At 39.8% G+C, this 18,591-nt stretch overlaps 1 protein-coding gene across 40 annotated transcripts in view; it reads right to left on the bottom strand.

Annotated features, from left to right (window-relative positions):
• The window catches only part of TASP1 (taspase 1), a 443,904-nt gene that overhangs the window by 168,034 nt on the left and 257,279 nt on the right, over positions 1-18,591 (bottom strand). For 38 of the 40 annotated variants that reach the window (XR_012419142.1, XR_012419143.1, XR_012419138.1 and 35 more), the window contains one exon: positions 16,032-17,096. The exons of 1 other annotated variant lie outside the window; for it this stretch is intronic. Coding sequence is in view for 22 of the 39 variants with exons in the window: in XM_074004753.1 (XP_073860854.1) it covers positions 17,004-17,096 (93 nt within the window). In the remaining 17 variants the exon portion in view is untranslated. Of the gene's footprint in view, positions 1-16,031; positions 17,097-18,591 lie in introns of those variants that run through there. One more of the 40 variants, XR_001493978.3, reaches the window with a different exon arrangement.

The raw sequence follows: 18,591 nt of genomic DNA, 5'->3' as shown, positions 1-18,591 counted from the left end.
ATGGTAGCTTGAACTGGAATGGTAGTGGAAGGGATATCGAGGAAGACAGAAATTCAGGATATGTTTGCAGAGATGAGGAAAAGACGGGATTCAAAGACAATATTTAGATTTTTTAGCTGAGCAACTGGGCAAGCAAGAACAACATCAGCTGAAATGGTGAATTCTGGGGAGAAAATAGATTGTGGACAGAAGGGAAATAGAAGCCTAGGAATATATTTTGGACATATTTGGAAATGCTTTATTAGGTGTCACAGTAGAGATGTCAAGTAGGTAATCTGGAGTTTGGATGCACTTCAGGCTGGATATTTGGGAGGCATGATATTTAATAAAGCCATAAGATTTGATAAGATCATTTATGAAGAAAAGAGGGCTGAGAACCAAGCCCTGAGACCACCAATGTTCAGAGGTCAGGAAGAGAACAGAAACCATCAAAGGATACTAAAAAGGAGAAACCAGGGAGGGATGAGGACACTAGAAGAATGAAGTGTCTAAGAACTCAAGTGAAGAAAGCCTATAATTCTAAACCTTCCACTGTTTCCTACTTACTTCTAATTTCCTTTTATCTATAAACAATCCTGCAAGCAGTGTTTGCACTATTTCAGCCCAACAACATACCACATCCAGACCTACTGAAAAGACATTTACTGTGATTAAGTCTTTGGACCATAGCCCAACATCCTCCTAGCCACCTACGTGGTTGATTTTTCTTTCTCCTGCCCAGGGAAAGGTCAGCCAAACACAAGTCCCCTGCATAATGTGACACAGGTCTTCTTCATTTTGCCCAGAGTTGACTTCCCTGTACTAAGAAAATGTGCATTTAATAGATATACTCTCTCCAACAAAAGATGGGATCCAGAGAACATTCTTATAGTTGCATACCAAAAAGCATTTCCCCTTTCCTTGTAGAGTCTACACTTCTCTTGGTACCAAGAGGGTTTTGCCTTATTTGACTATACACACACACACACACACACACACACACTCACAAACTAACTTGGGTCAGGAATTAAAAACTTTGAGCAGGAATCGGTTTCAGGAGTGGAAGTACCAAATGCTACCACCATCCAGCTCTTGCTAAGCCTTGGGCATTATAGCTAATCATTTAGTAACACTGAAAGACTCCCTTTATGGAGGCTTCCCCATCATCAATGAACTCATTTTATATAAATATTTAGCCAGGCAATAAACTGGACAGCCTATATTACTCAACATCAGCCTCAAAAGACCCTCCCGATTTTATATATACAGCATCTTGGTAGAGTAATACATTTTACACGCATGACATGGTTAGCGATAAATACACCAGGGTAGGTCAAACCCTGTTTGGTTCTCTGCTTTTAACTGTCTTCGGCTTTGTGTGTTTCTTTAATCAGTTGGATGATTTAGATAAACAACATGTATTAGTCTTTGTAAGTATAACATGCCTTGAACTTTTTCCAGATATTCATTCCCATTCATCATCATAATAGGTGCTCCCCCTTGGCCATCATTAAGATTAGAAACGTCCTTGAACCATTTAATGATATTCCACAAGACTGGACAGACTTTTCATGCCTTGATGAATTGCGATCACTCAGCTTAGACCAATGAAATTGGATATCCTTTAATGTGCCTGATGACTTTAAGGAGTTTAGGGAAAGCAGTGCTCCAGCCTCAAAATGGTTTCACAGAATAAAGATCCATTTGGGGAAAGATGCATGACTTATGTAAAAATTGATGAATGCGTTAGATCTAATCTAATAGCTAACTGCAATGAGTATTATTTATTTGTTCATATTGCTAAATATGGTTTTATCTACAAGTGACTATTTATTAGAGCATTCATTAGAATCCTTAATGAAGGTATGAACTGATTTTTTTAAAGTCCAAGTTAGAATGCAGAAGGAAGATTCCTCCAAGTAAATTGACTTTTAACTGTTCACACCACAGATGAAGAGAAAAAAATGAAAAACTTAAAAACAAGGCTGGGCCAGGATATGTTCCAGCTACCCTGGAGCTAAGAAAAACTAGTTGCTTCTATTTTATGGGGTCTTGCATCTCCAAATGGCCACTGTGGGAATGATTGACCCCCAAAATTTTGTGATACATAAGCAAGCAGACTTGACAATTTGTGCCATAAATATCTTTAATACTTTCACAAATATTTTGATTCCATAGGCTCTGAAACCATTGACATTCCCATGGTGTGGAGCTGCCTATTATATTGGCATATTTAAATCATCTTTGAGTTTCTTCCTAAACCATGGTTTGAGACCACAGGATTAAGAACAGAAACTCCCAGCTGTATAGTAGAGAGCACTGTGCTTGGAGTCAAAAGATCAGCATTCAAGTCCTGGTGCTTTCATAGGCAATTTAATTAAATTACTCACAGAAGCATCAGTTTCTTCTTTTATTCATCAATTATTTATTGAGCATCTGTACTTTTCTGGGCAGTATTCTTGGGATAGATGAGAGAACAAAAGAGAATACAGGGATTACACTCCACTGTTGGTCTTGTTTGATATAACTTCCTTCCTTCCAGAATTGTTGTATGGGTCAAATGAGACATCAAAAATAAAACTACTTTATAAAGCGCTTTGGGGGAATTTATACACTAACTCCTGGGAGCCATGAGTTGAGGGCTGCTCCAGGGAGTGTCACTTCTGTCCTGTCACAGGCAGAGCAGTCTTCTGCATTTTGGAGAGAACCCTGAGGTAGGCACAGATGCAGATAGTGGTGGTTGGAAATTAGCTGATCCACACTGGAAACAGTGGGGACCAGGGGATATGAAAGGGAACTGTCGTGAGTGATGCAGACATGAAAAGATAAACTCATTTTTGTCATTACTCTGCTGGTTAGATGGTGCCTGCCTGTCCCCTTCCCCAACCCCTGTACCCTAATACGTACCAGCCACCTGCAGGATGGCTTGCAATACATTAGTAACTCTTCTCATGAATCAGCTGGACCTGAAATACTCTAGACTTGAGTTTCTCAAACTGGAGTTTGTGGCTCCTGTGGGTCTATGGATGTAGCCTCCAGAACCATTAATTCAATGACAATATTACAATTTTTAAAATTTTCATTTTGATGACAAACTAAAATAAGTTAATACAGATATACTCAGGGTGACCTTGTAACTCGTCGTAATAGGCAATTTCATTTTCTGCATTTGTATTTGAGGTTGTAGCAATGATGATGCCAAATGAACATTTCAGGTAGATGGAAAAGAAAAAAGTGGAAAAACCGAGTGATGATCAATAATGTACGTTTAAGGGCCAGGCGTGGTGGCTCAAGCCTGCAATCCCAGCACCTTGGGAGGCTAAGGCAGGTGGATCACTTGAGGTCAGGAGTTCGAGACCAGCCTGGCCAACATGGTGAACCCTTGTCTCTACCAAAAATACAAAAACTAGCTGGGCGTGGTGGCATGCGCCTGTAATTCCAGCTAGTCAGGAGGCTGAGGCAGAAGAATCGCTTGAACCCAGGAGGTGGAGGTTGCAGTGAGCCAAGATTGTGCCATTGCACTCCAGCCCATACAACAGAGCAAGACCCTGTCTCAAAAATAAATAAATAATGTATGTTTAAATGTATGTTGAACATTTTGAAAGCCTATGTGGGCTTATCTTTATGTTCATGTTCTGAGCAGAGATGGTGCATGGATCACATCTATGTATATATCAAACTTGGTTGGCAATAAATGTAGTAGTCAACTCCCAATAATTTTTCATGAAATGGCTGTGTCACAGTGTCCCAGGGTGTTTATTAAGTGGATTGGCTGAGAAAAAATAACGGGTAGGTAGTTTAAAACAAATGTATTGTCCAAAAGGAAATGCAATGTCAATCATAATGTTGACAACTCGGATGATGGCTATCAAGTTTAAAATCAACAGGACCAAGTCAACTAATGAAATACTGTTTCCAAATAAATGCTTCTATAATAAAAGCAGTCCTTCTGCTTCTGGAAAGATGAAGTGCAGGCATTTTCCCTATTCCCTCCACTAAATGTAGCTAAAACACTGGGCATTATGTATAAAACAAATATGAGTAGAGTTGGAAAGGTGAAGATAAAAAGGTGGACTAATTAGGGACTGTGGGACCTGAGGAACAGTATGGTGGTGAGTTCTATTTTCATTTTGCCTCATCTATCCCATCAAATACTACTCATACTGATAACCAGGAGGGTTGCAACATGAATGGCAAAAGACAATCAACAGATGCCAACACAAAGATAAGAGAATTATTTGACAAGGATTTCAAAGCAGCCATTATAAAAATTCTTCAACAAGCAAGTTTGAACATGCTTGAAACAAATGGAATATATTAAATCTCAGCAAAGAAATATAAGATATGAAGAAAAAATACATGGAAATTACAGAGCTAAAAACACAATAACCCAAATTAAATTATATAATAATTAAATGTAAAACAAAACATAGTGTAATTTATTATATCATTATTAACATGAACTTTATTGGTGTGGAATCTTACATTCACTTAGAAATCGACTTAGATGTATAATTGTACAAGAGCTATATGCATAAAAAGCTTATACCTTTCTATGTACGTTTTGAAGTGGCATTATTTTAAAATAATTTATGTCAATATTAAGGAAACTGAAAATTTTTTTCTTTTACAAGGGTTTCTCATTCAAACAAACATTTTAAAATGACATTTATAATGTATTATGAGCTAAATTATGTTCCCCCAAAATCCATGTTGATGTCCTAAGCCCTGGGGCCTCAGAATGTGACTTTATTTGAAGATACAGCCTTTACAAAAAAAGTAATTAAGGTAAAATGAGGTCATTAGAGTGGACCCTAATCCATTATGACTGACGTCCTTATAAGAAGAGATTAGGACAGAATTCACCAGCGTAACCATCTAGTACTAGGCTCTCTTCCTAGGAGGTTTTTTTATTACTGCTTTAATATCAGTACTTGTTATAGGTCTATTTAGATTTTCTATTTCTTTTTAAGTCCGTTTTGGTAGTTGGTGTTTTCTCTAAGAATTTGTCAATTTCATCTAAGTTGTCTGATTTTTTGGTATACAGTTATCCATGCCATTTCCTTTATATTCTTTTCATTTCTGTAAGGTCAAGCAGTATCATCCCCTCTTCTATTTCTGATTTTAGCCATTTGAGTCTTCTCTCTTTTCTCTTGGTCACTCTAGCTAACAGTTTGTCAGTTTCATTGATCTTTTTGACAAACCAACTTTTGGGTTCATTTTCTCTATTGTTTTTTGATTCTTTATTTCATTAACTCCCTCTCTAATCCTTATTTCCTCCTTCTACTTGCTTTGAGCTTAGTTTGCTCTTCTTTCTCCATTGTCTTAAGGTAGAATGTTTGGTTGTTGATATGGGATCTTTCTTCTTTTTTAGTGTAGGCATTTAAACTCCCCTGTAAGCACTGCTTTCACTGCACCCCCTAAGTTTTGTCTTTGTTTTCATTCATCTCAAAATATTTTCTTATTTTCCTCTGCTTTTATCTTAGACCTGTTGGTTATTTAGTAGTGTGCTGTTAAATTTTCACGTTTGTGAATTTCCCAAATCTTTCTGTTGCTAATTTTTAATTTTATTCTATTGTGATCAGAGGACATATATTGTATGATTTCAATCCTTTTAAACGTATTAAGGCTTGTCGTATAGCCTAACATACAGTCTATTCTGGTGAATGTGCCATGTGCACTTGAGAAGAATGTTTATTCTGTTGTTGTTGGGCTCTATTGATGTCTGTTAGGTCTGCTTTGTGTACAGTGTTGTTCAAGTCTTATATTTCCTTGTTGATTTATGTCTCATTATTCTATCCAATATTTAAAGTGAAATATTTAAGTCTCTGACTGTTACTGTTGAATTGTCTGTTTTTCCCCTCGATCATGTCAGCTGTGTATTTTGGGATTCTGCTGTCAGGTGCATATATGTTTATAATATTTACAAATTCCTAATGAATTGATCCTTTTATCATTATATTGTATGCCCTTTTTATCTCTAGTAATATATTTTGTTTTAAAATCTATTTTGTCTGGCATTAGTTTAGCCATTACAACTTTCATGTGATTACTGTCTGCATGATATATCTTCTTCCATCTTTATACATTCAACTAATTTACATATTTGAATATAAAGTATATCTTCTGTAGAGAGCATGGAATTGCATCTTGTTTCTCAGTCACGTCTGATACCCTCGCAGCTTTTGACTGGATTTGCTTAATCCACTCACATCTGTGATGGTTAATTTTATGTGTCAACTTGGAGGGTGCTTTAATATGAAATTAGCATTTAAATCAGTGAACACTGAGTAAAGCAGATTGCCCTGTTCTGTGGGTGCCTCATTCAGTGAACTGACAACCTGAATGAATAAAAAGACTGGTCTCCCTAAGCAAGAGGGAATTCTCCAGCAGATCACCTTCAGACGTCATCGGCACTAATCGGCTTTCCTGGGTCTCTGGCTGCTAATCTTCAGACTAGAACTGTATCCAGGGCTCTCCTGAGTCTCAAGTCTGCTGGCTCACTCTACAGATTTTTATTTGCTAGCTTTTATATTCACTTGAGCCGAATCCTTATTTTATATATATTTATATTTAATAAAAATTATATAAATATATATATAAAAAATATAAATATATATATTTATATATATATTTATATATATAACAAAACTTATTTTATAAAACTATATAATGTTATATAGGTAGACACACATATAATTTTATATATATATATGTATGTATGTATGTATATGCTATTGGTTCTTTTTTTCTGGAGAACCCTAATACCTAATGTTACTATTGATATAGTTAGATTTATATTGCCATTTAATTGTTTTCTATATGTCTCATGTCTATTTGGTTCCTCTGTTCCTACTTTACTGCTTTATTTTGCATTGTCAGTATCTCTAGTGTAACATTTTAATTTTATTAATGGTTTTTTAAAACTTATTTAGTTTGTATTTTCTCAGTGGCTGCTCTAGGGCTTACCATATACATCAGAATTCATCAGCATTTACTTCAGATTTATACTAACTTAATTCCATCAAGAAACAGAAACGTTACTCCTATATAGCTCTATTACCCATTCTTCCTTTCTGTGCTATCATCGTCACACGTATTACATCTATAGATGCCACAAACCTAATAATACATCATTGTAATTATTACTTAATGTAATTTTTGTCTATTAAAGAAAGTGAGATAAAGAAGAGTAAGTATATACTTGTAGCATGTTATATGTACTTTCTTATTTATCATTTCTAGCTCTCTTTATTTGTTTCCATGTGTTCAAGTTATAATTTGTTTCCATGTGTTCAAGTATCATTTCCTCACTCCAGTAAAACTCTGCTTCCACCCATCTCCTTTATGTGGTTGTTGTCAAGTATATTACATTTCCATCTATTATAGCCCAACAATACAATGATACATGTAGTATTTTATACACTTGCTTTATAAAATTAATTAAGAGAAGAAAGGAAAATATATATATTGTCGTTCATAATTGCAATTATCAGTGCTCTTTGTGGACTCCATTTCCATCTGGGTTTACTTGCTTTCAGCCTCACAATTTCCTTTAGTATTTATGGTAAGGCAGGTCTGATAGCAGCAAATTCTTTCAGGTTTTTTTTTTTTTTTCTGGATATGTCTTGATTTTTTTCTTCATTTTTGAAAGACAGTCTTTTAGGATATAAAATTCTTGGTTGATTGCTGTTTATTTCAGCACTTTGAATATGTTGCTCCATTGCCTTCTGACTGCCATGATTTCTTACACAAAGTCAGTTGTTCATTTTATTGGGGTTCCCTTATTAATGACATTTTCCTCTTGCTGCTTTCAAAATGTTCTGCTTGTCTTTGAACTTCAGTATCTTTTCTATGATGTGTTAAATAGACAATAATGGATCTCTTTGTGCTTCCTACTTGAGTTTACTGAGCTTCCTGAGTGTGTTTTCCAGCAAATTTGGGGAGTTTTCAGTTGCTCTTTCTTCAAATACTTTTTCCTCTCCTTTCTCTTTCTTTTCTTCTTCTAGTACTTTCATTATGCATATGTTAGTTTATTTACAGGTGTTCCACAGTTCCTTGAGACTCTTTATTCTTCATTTTATTTTCTCACTGTTCTCCAGATTGTATAATCCCTATCAATCTATCAAATTTGCTTATTCTTTATTCTGGCAGTAAAAAATTTCCTGTTGAGCCTCTTCAGTAATTTTTTTTTAGTTCAGTTGTACTTTTTGACACCAGAATTACCATTTGGTTCTATTTTTATGTCTATCTCTTTATTGATATTCTATATTTGATGAGATATTGTCTTCATAGTGTACTTCTTTAAGCATTTTAAAAAATTCTTTGAGCGTATTTTAATGGCTAAACTCTTTATAAAATCTGACATTTGGTCCCTCTCTGAGGAAGTTTCTGTTGACTGCTTTGTGTGTGTGAGCATGCATGTGTGTGTGTGAGAAAGACAGACAGAGGTATGTCAGAGAGACCGAGTCACTGTACCTGTTTCTTTTGCTGTCTTGTAATTTTTTTAGAAGTGGACATTTTAGGTAACATTTTGTAGCAACTCTGATTACTACTTCCTCTCTTCCCTTTCTGGGTCTTATTTTTATTGTTGTTTCCTTGCTCATTTGCTTTGTGACTTAGCTAGGCTATTTTGATAAAGCCTGCCTTTCTTTCAGAGATGCCCTGCCCAGAGAGGAGGAATCTAGAGACAGTTTAGCCACAGCGGCTTTGCGGAGCTGCGTTGGACTCTGCCCAGTTGGAACTTCCCGGTGGCTTTGTTTACACCATGCGGGGAAAACCGCCTACTCAAGCCTCAGCAATGGTGGATGCCCCTCCCCACTCCAAGCTCAAGCATCCCAGGTCGACTTCAGACTGCTCTGCTGGCAGCGAGAATTTCAAGCCAGTGGGTCTTAGCTTGCTGGGCTCCATGGGGGTGGGATCCACTGAGCAAGACCACTTGGCTCCCTGACTTCAACCCCTTTTCCAGGGGAGTGAATGGTTCTCTCTCGCTGGTGTTCCAGGCACCACTGGGGTGTGAAAAAAAACTCCTGCAGCTAGCTCGGTGTCTGCCCAAATGGCCGCCCAGTTTTGTGCTTGAAACCCAGGGCCCTTGTGGTGTAGGCATCCAAGGGAATCTCCTGGTCTGCGGGTTGCAAAGACTGTGGGAAAAGCATAGTATCTGGGCCAGAATGCACTACCCCCTCACGGCACAGTCCCTCAAGGCTTCCCTTGGCTAGGGAAGGGAGTTCTCCCACACTTTGCGCTTCCCAGGTAAGGCAACGTGCCACCCTGCTTCTGCTCGCCTTCCATGGGCCGCACCCACTGTCTAACCAGTCCCAATGAGATGAGCCGGGTACCTCAGATGGAAATGCAGAAATCACCCGCCTTCTGTGTTGATCTCACTGGGAGCTGCAGACTGGAGCTGTTCCTATTTGGCCATCTTGAGAAGTCTGTTAAGGATAGTTTTAAGGTTTATTCTGATGCCACAGGACTCTTCTTAGATTACTCTTTTTCGCTTCTTTCTGGTGAACTAGCTAGCATATTGTTTAGCTTGTTGTTCTTAATACCAGGAGCACCCTTATGCTTGCACTTCACACTGTTTTAGATAAATTCCGTTTCTTTGGAGAAAGCATCAGGGCTCTTTTCTTATAGTCTGCCTCTCCCTCAGCAAACTCTCTAAGCCATTAATCTGGGAGCTGGGCAGGGCAGTAGCCTCTGGTCTTCTTTGTTTGCCCATCCCAGAATGAAATCTCTGATTTATACATGTTGGGGGCAAGGGTGATTGGGACCTCAGTTTTCTTGGGAAAAGAAACTTCTTTCCTGGGGTAGAGTCTCTGTCTATGAATAAGTGATGGCTACAGGAAAGTAGCCTCCAACCTCTCAGATGCGGACACCAGGATCCAGCCTCTTCGACTTGGAGCTGGGGGGGATGAGAAATGCCGGCAGTCTGCTCCTCCTGGTGAGATACAGTAGGACTTGGTTGGGAGCTGAAAGGAGAGGCAGCGCCAGTCTTCTTGGCCACACTCAACCTGAGTGAATCTTCTATCAATATGAGCTGGAAGTTGTGGGGCGGGGAGTGGGTCATAGCCTAAATGCCACAAACTAGCTGTTTTTAGCCAGTTTCAGTAGTTTTTTCTTGAATACATATTTCTTAATCTGTTTTATGCTCTTAGAACATTTTCCAAAGACTCTGGGAAGTGGGAGTCTGTGGAGCTTCTCGTGCTGTCACCCCAGACGTAGAACATCCTCAAACTATCTTCTAAAAGTTTGTTTTGGCCAGGCGCAGTGGCTCACACCTGTAATCCTAGCACTTTGGGAGGCCAAGGTGGGAGGATTGCTTGAGCCTAGGAGTTCAAGACCAACATGGGCAACATGGCAAGACCCTGTCTCTACAAAATATAAAAAATTATCTGGGTGTCATGGTGTACACCTGTAGTCCCAGCTAGTTGGGAGGCTGATGTGGGAGGATTGCTCAAACCTGGGAAGTTGAGGCTGTGGTGAGCCGTGATCGTGCCACTGTGCTCCAGCCTGGGCAACAGAAGGAGAACTTGTCTCAAAAATAAATAATAAATAAATGTTTTGTCTTTTATATTTAGATTTACAGTTTACCTGTAATTTATTTCGGTGTATGGCATGAGATATAATTCACATTTTTTCACTTGTATATCTGCTTGCTCCAGGAACATTTAAAAATACACTTTTCCTACTGCTTTGCTATGCCATAATTGTTGAAAATTAAGTGTCCATATATTTGTGGAAAGTGAAAAGTGACAGAAAAATAAAGCAAAAAAGGAATGTAAAGTGCTGGAGGCGGTGTGGTTAGGAGGGTGCTCAGGGACGATCTTGCCAAGAAGGTAACATTCCAGCAGAGCTGAAGGAGATGAGGGAAGAGCAAGCCATGTGAAGCCATCTGGAAAGTGCTTGCCAAGCAGGGGGTACAAACATGTGCAATGCTTCTGAGATGGAAGGGTGTGTGGGCTGCTCAAAGAACAGCAAGGAGGCCAGAGAACTAGTATGGGGTCAGAGAACAAGAAGGTTCAGATCCTAGGGCCTTGTAGGAACTCTGGGACAAGGTGTACTGGAAGGTTTTGATCAGACAGTTGCCATGATCTTACTCCTTTGGGTTGCCATTGCACAGGTGACTGTCAGGACAAGAGTGGAAGCAGCGACGCCAGTGCAGAACCTATTGTAATAACTCAGGTAAAAGACAATCTGATTGTAGCAGTGGAGGTGGTAAGGAGCAGTTAGATTCAGCATACACTTTAAAGGAAAGCCAACAGGATTTGTGAATGGATTGGTTGTGGAATCAGAAGGAAAGTAAAAATTCAAGGATGTCAGGTGGCGGCTCCCAATGAATCTAGCCTCTGCTACAAATGTCCTTAGGCTGTCCCTCCCTCTTGAATCTGGGCTGAACCAGGTGATTTAATGTAAGCAATAAATGTGGCAAAAGTGATGCTGGGCCATTATGCTGGGTCATCTGTAGAAGAACTACAGGTTTAGGTCTTCTACAGACCTAAACCTGTAGAAGGCCTGGTAGTTTCTGCTTTTCTGCTCCTGGGAAGCTTGAGCTCCCTTGTCTTTTGGGGACATGGTGTGGAAAGATGCTGTAGAGAGGCTCTGAGCCTGCATGGAGTAAGAAGGACACTCAGCTATCCAGCATCCCAGCTCGGCCTATCCCGTAGCTCACCTTCCAGCTAAATGCAGCACACTAGTGACTACCAGCAAGAGCAGCAGAAAAACCACTAAGTTATGTCAAGCTCAATTTGCAGAATTGTGGGTAAATAAAACAGTTGTTGTTTAAGCCACTAAGGCTTGGGGTGATTTGTTGTTCAGCCATAGAACATGAAACAGATGACCCCTAGAGTTTTGGCCTGAGTGCCCAGAAGGATGGAGCTACCATTTACCAGATGGGAAAGACTGCTAGTTAACAGGTGTGGGGGAAGAACCTGGGTGGAAATAATAAAATCTTACTACCTGTACATGGAAAAGAACACGTTTTTCTTCATATATTAGAAGATGTCCTCTACCTCGTAAGCATTACTGGATTTTCCAAGGCCAGGAAAGATCATTTTAGGAGTAACTCTTTGGATCTCCATCACAATAGCGACAGTAGAGGTTAAAGGAATTGTTTTGAATTTTTTTCTTTCAGGCTTCTGACACTCTGTGGACAATCAAAGAAATCCCCATGGCAATTCCAGGCAAAGAAACTCCCACCCACAAAGTTTTTCTGGCATTGCCACTGTGGTTTCAGGGCTTCAGCAACTGCACCATGTAAAGGAGAAACCACTGAACTCACTTTCCCTCCCAGCTTTCCACAACTGGTCATCATGAACCACCTTGGGCTTGGCTGATGGTCATCTGGAAGCTGAGTGTGCCGCCTTGGAGGGAAGCCCTTGCCAGTTTTAGATTTAATCCTTCCTGTGGCCAAACACTTTAGAGACAGAAGCATAGGGGGAAAACAAAGATTGCCTGGTCAATTTGGTCAGCCTGTGAGTTTCTGATCATAGACATCTGGCCAATACCTTGCAGACTTGAATGCAAATTAAGTGCTGGGGAAGGGTGGTGTGTTCCTTAAGAATTCTGAAGGCCCCAGAACAAATATTAATGTGATATTATTAACTTTATGTTTCCAAACTCCCATTCACTCCCACTATAGCCCACTACATTTACCTACTCATACCTCTTTCCCCTGGTTAATCAGCTTCTGGGAAAGGTTTAGGATAAAGGAAGACAAAGTAATCATATACATTAATCATAAACACAGGGTTTCATTGCTGCTGGGCTCAGCCTTGTCTTGGGCCAGTGTTCCTGCGACATGGAGTGGCTTCCACCTCTGCTCCCTCTGAAGGTCCTCCACCAGCCACTGCAACCTCAAGGTGAACAGGAAGTCTGGGCTTTGCAGCCAGAAGGGACTCCAGTGTTGAGCGTTTATAGGATTTATGTCAGAACAAACCTGATGTGCCTTACTTAAACATTCAGTTTTAAGAAAAATTTTGGAAGACATTTAAAAAAATTTACCATGAAATTATGTTATGAGGCCGGGCGCGGTGGCTCAAGCCTGTAATCCCAGCACTTTGGGAGGCCGAGGCGGGCAGATCACGAGGTCAGGAGATCGAGACCATCCTGGCTAACACGGTGAAACCCCGTCTCTACTAAAAATACAAAAAATTAGCCGGGCGTGGTGGTGCGCGCCTGTAGTCCCAGCTACTTGGAGGCTGAGGCAGGAGAATGGCGTGAACCCGGGAGGCGGAGCTTGCAGTGAGCCGAGATCGTGCCACTGCACTCCAGCCTGGGCGACAGAGCGAGACTCCGTCTCAAAGTCTAAAAAAAAAAAAAAAAATTACCACTCTCAAATGTGGCAGAAAACTGGGAATTGTGCAAAAAAGGCTTTTGAGTAGCGTCGAGAGATGTCCTCATATCCATAAACCAAAATTCATTCACTTTGCTCACAGACAAGCCCCTCAGACTAGCATCTAGGACTTATTTATACACACTTTGTAAAAATTTCTAACAGATATTGATATCCAAATTCAATTTCACATTAATTTTCTATCTTTCCAACTACTATTTTAGGTTCAGGGTGTAGGTGTGCAGGTTTGTTACATGGGTAGAGTGTTGTGGGGGTTTGGTTTACAGATAATTTTATCACCCAGTTAATCAGCATAGGACCTGATAGGTGGTTTTTCAATTCTTACCCTCTTCTCACCCTCCACCCTCAAGTAGGCCTTGGTGTCGATTGTTCCCTTCTTTGAGTCCACGTGAACTCAGTGTTTAGTTTAGCTCCCACTTATAAGTGAGAATATGCAGTATTTGATTCTCTGCTTAGGATAATGGCCTCCAGCTCCATTCATGTTGCCACAAAGGACATGATTTCATTCTTTTTTTTTTTTTGGAGATGGAGTTTCACTCAGTCACCTAGGCTGGAGTGCAATGGCATGATCTTGGCTCACTGCAACCTCTGCCTCCCAGGTTCAAGTGATTCTCTTGCCTCAACCTCCCAATTAGCTGGGATTATAGGCACCCACCACCACACTCAGCTTAATTTTTGTATTTTTTAGTAGAGATGGGGTTTCACCATGTTGGCCAGGCTGGTCTCAAACTCCTGACCTCAGGTGATCCGCCCGCCTTGGCCTCCCAAAGTGCTGGGATTACAGGCATGGGCCAACGTACCCAGCCGATTTCGTTCTTTTTTATGGTTGTGTAGTACTCCATGGTGTATATGTACCGCATTTTCTTTATCTAGTTCACTGCTGATGGACATCTAGGTTGATTCCATATCTTTGCTATTGTGAATAGTGCTGCAATGAACATACGCATGTATTGTCTTTACAGCAGAATGACTTACATTTCTTTAGGTATATACCTAGTAACGGGATTGTTGGGTTGAATGGTAGTTCCATTTTAAGTTCTTTGAGAAATCTCCAGGCTGCTTTCCACAGTGGCTGACATAATTTACATCACCACCAGCAGAGTATAAGTGTTTTCCTTTCTCCACATCAAGTTCACATTCAGAAGCGGTAATTAGAAGGTAAGAAAGGGCCTGCCATAGGCAGACATACTGAAGGCAGAGAAAGCAGTGGCAGAGCTGACAAGACAGCCCAATCAGCACAGGCACTCCAGGTGCCTTAAGCAAAACCACATGCTCTTGCCTCCTCACCAAGCCCTGGAGATGCCCCTGTTTCCAAACCCAGAGCTAGGTCAGTGACCACCTTGAGGAATCCAGACTAGGCTTAATTGTACTCAAGAGAACCAGATATCCAGCACTCAGACCTTACAAAGAAATCAAATATAGGCCCATAGTTAAAAGTATCCATGTTAAAAGTGGGCAACTTAATACACAGCTTCAGGTTCTTGGTGACATAAGCCAGACTAGAGAATGAGGTTATTTCCCTATCTGTTTCTACCTTTTCTACTCTAGTGTGAAATGAAGTTTGACTTTACATCTCTCAGTATTCTCTGGTTCCAGTAGCTGATCTTTAATATCTGATCTGATAAGGAAGGAACTTATATTACCTGTTACATTTTTGCCTCCATGATTCTGAATATCACTATGTTCCCCCTCTTGGCTTCACAATATTCCTTTAAAAAAGTTTAGAAAATTGGAGAGTAAAGTCTTGACAAACTGTTCTTGGAGAGGCTGTACTCTTTTATACTGGCCAGTTTTTAAACTCTTAATAAAAGGGGTCCTTAACAAGCTCAGACTTTTAAATATAAATGGAGAAAAGGCAAAAGGAGATGAAAGAAGTGGCATTCCTGGTGAAATTGGTCAGACAATTTTCAGACTCCAAAGTGTCCTGATAGTTTTATGTGATCCAATCCAGTTCCTGAAAAATCTCTGCCAACAGGTAACAGGTCTTTGAAAGCTTTTGAAGCCAAAGGCTCCCCACCAGCCAGCCCATCTCTCACTAAGTTCTCAGCCTGATTAAGAATGAGAAACAGATACCATGGCACCAACCTGTCTATGAGAGCACAGCAAGACAAATGTAATTGCCTGTACCAGGAATACAAATCGGCAACTCTCAAATTATTCATATTTACACCCACTCCATTTTGGTTGTCTTTCCTTTATAATTTGGCCATACATTGATGTCAAGTGTATAATTTTATCTGGGCTTTATCAGTTACCGCCCAGAGCCATGATTACATGGTGCAGGGAACTTCCTCCCCTTGAGCGAGTCTATCTTTAGTATCTTCTTGATAACTACTTCTTACATTAAAAAGAAAAAATCAAAAGGAAAGTCTTGGTTTTCTTACGTGGCTCCAGAATCCCTGAATACAACATTTAGAAGTAATTTATCAACTGAAACTATCGAGCTTTTAGCTGCCACTACAATTTTTCAAAGCAAAGTGTTCTTATTCCTTCTCCTTGTTATTTTTATCAAATTGCAACAGAAATTTTGGGACTTCCATTATTGACCATTCAGTCATGTACTAAGTTCAACTTTCATCTTGCCAGTGTCTTCTTTAACTGCGTAAGACTGGCCTTGGAACAATTAGAATAACAGCAAGATGAATAATGGTATGATTTCCGGGAGAACATTTTATAAACAAAATAAATAACAACTGTCCAATCAAGGATTCAAAAGATAATTTATTAGTCTGAGAAGAGGAGTCACATACTATACCCAGTAATACACTTCTTTTATTTTTGTGCCTTTATCTTAAAAATATATTTAAACAAAAACAAAGATAATATTGAATTTTCCCATAAACTTTGCTTTCTTATTTACAGTGTTATATTGTAAATAACATTCCATTATACACAAATTAAGGACTGTGCATTACTGTATGTTCTCTTTACATATTCTTTCATAATATAGTCCATACAGCTCGAAGCTATGCAATATTTAAGCTTAGAAAAGCTTGATGAAAGAAGTACAAACTGTATCAATCAGACTATTATTTTAAAAGGTTCTGACATTAATTCTCTGCTAGATTGTTTCACTGAAACCATTCTTTGTTAAAGAAAAATGCCCCGTATAAGGGATGAGAACAACAGTTTAAGTTACCACCGGATCCACTTAAACTGGTTAACAAATAAAAACATTTTATTACTTATCACTGTTATTAAATGAAGCACTACCACTGTCAAGTCATTTAAACAAGTAGATTTACTCTTCAGTTCTGACACATTACATCAGCGACAGTTGGTACCTCTTTATGAAATAAAAAATGTTTCCTGCAACTTTAGGTTTTACTTGTAAACAGTTAAAGCACACATTTTGTAAAGATGATTTAACCATTCCTGGTCACACAATGAGGAGTTTCTATTTCATCCAGGGAGAAGCAAACACACATACTCCACACATACACACACGCACACATGTGCACACACACACACACACACACACAGTCCCGCTCACCCGCCAAAGGCCCGCGTGTCACTAAGCGCTAACTACAGCAGCACTTGTGTCTCGAGCAGTGCACGAGGTTGCAATAGGAATTGTAAAACAAGAAAGATAAAACAGCCAACTTCAGTTAAAAATCCCAAAAAGCTCAGATTCTGAAACGCCTCTCAGACGCTTCACACTCAGCCCGAAGTGTCAGTTCACTGGGCTCTCCAGGCGGCACACCCCACCTTCGATTGCCACGGACTGTCCTGCCACCGCACCGGGAGGGAGTCTTGAAATGTGAGTCTGCAGAGACAGAGACAGGAGAGCATCAGGGGGGGTCAGCAGTGTCCTACACCCCAACCCGTGTCCAAAAAAGGTAGAGGAAACACCAGAGCATTAGGCCTTCACTTTGCTTCTGAGCAGCCACAGACTGTACCGCTGGTAAACTTTAGTTACTGAAAGACCGTTTGTTCAAATCGCTGAGGAAATATGTACTGAGCATCTGCTACATGCCAAGCACAGCACTAGCAACTGAGATAGAGAGGTGACCAAGTTAGTCAAGACCCCTGACACAGAATGTATAGTTCAGTCATATTCACAAGAGTAGCAGTTTTAATGCCAGCTCTATTGAGTATAGTTGTTATGTGAAAACTAGTAATTTGTATATGTTTTGTCCTCTAAACAGAGTAACTAAGGATACTTAATTCATGTTTATACCCCAAATTTATTCCTTAAAGAATTTCAGTAGCTTACAAAAACTCAGGTAATTCAATAGACTAAAATAGGAGAGGAAATGAGAAGAAAAACAAGAGCTTACAAAATAAGGGAAAGACGGAAGTGGGGCTAACAAAGAAATCTAAGCTGAGAAGTTTGGTACCCGTGCCAGAGGCAAGCCTGCTGCCCTGTCTCTCAGTTTCCTAGCAACAGAGATCAGGTTGGTGGTTCATGTAGCATAAAGCTCACAGCAAACTCATTGCTTGGATGAGAACAATTGTTCCTGGCACTGAGACCAAGGAGTCATTTCTCCTATAGGTCTTTGTAAAGAGGGCCCTGTGTTTAGGGACTGAGTGAAGACATCAGCTGTACAACGGGGAGTTTTGTAGGGCTGAGTGTTACAACATCACTCAGAGGAGGCTGGGGCTGGAGGCTCTGGTAGAAGACAGTAAGCACTTCACTCTGTTTCATGAGGGGTCAGGATGGGGTCAGTCAAGAATTCCTCATTTTGGTGATCTGGCTTAATCCAAGGATAGATAAATGCCTGGAATTTCTAAGAAGAAAGAGGGGCTGCATAAACTTCAGGCAATCCTCTCTACTTGTTTCTCTAAACGAGCTTTTCCTAAGTACTGAAACCTTGGGGAGTCTCATCAGAAGACAAGTAACCTTGGTCTGAAAAAGTGTGAGCCAAGATGTGTTTGAAGCTTCCTGTGGCGGCTCAGTGGGGCATCAAATCATATAAACAGTGGGAGCTGTTGAAGATAATGTTTTATATGAACTTATCTCCAGAGTTCTTTTTGAGAGAAGTGAGTTTAAATTTCTCTTTAGCCTAAAAACGGACCACTTTCTACAACAAACCAGGATGTCGGCATAAAAAATGCAATAAACTATTTTACATTGAGCAAATGGGTAAGGACTAGGTAGACTCTAGAGTATCCCACAAGCAGAAGAACTTAATAAGGTACCTTTACCATATTTAAATAGCAATGCACTTTTATAGGAATTTGGAACAATGGGAAATAACACATTAAAATGATACATGAGAAAGCAGCAGACATCCATTTTGGGTCATCTCCCTCCACTC

The sequence above is a fragment of the Macaca fascicularis genome, chromosome 10 (assembly GCF_037993035.2).
Source record: "Macaca fascicularis isolate 582-1 chromosome 10, T2T-MFA8v1.1".
NCBI lineage: Eukaryota > Metazoa > Chordata > Mammalia > Primates > Cercopithecidae > Macaca > Macaca fascicularis.
This window is presented reverse-complemented; position numbering and strand designations above follow the sequence as displayed.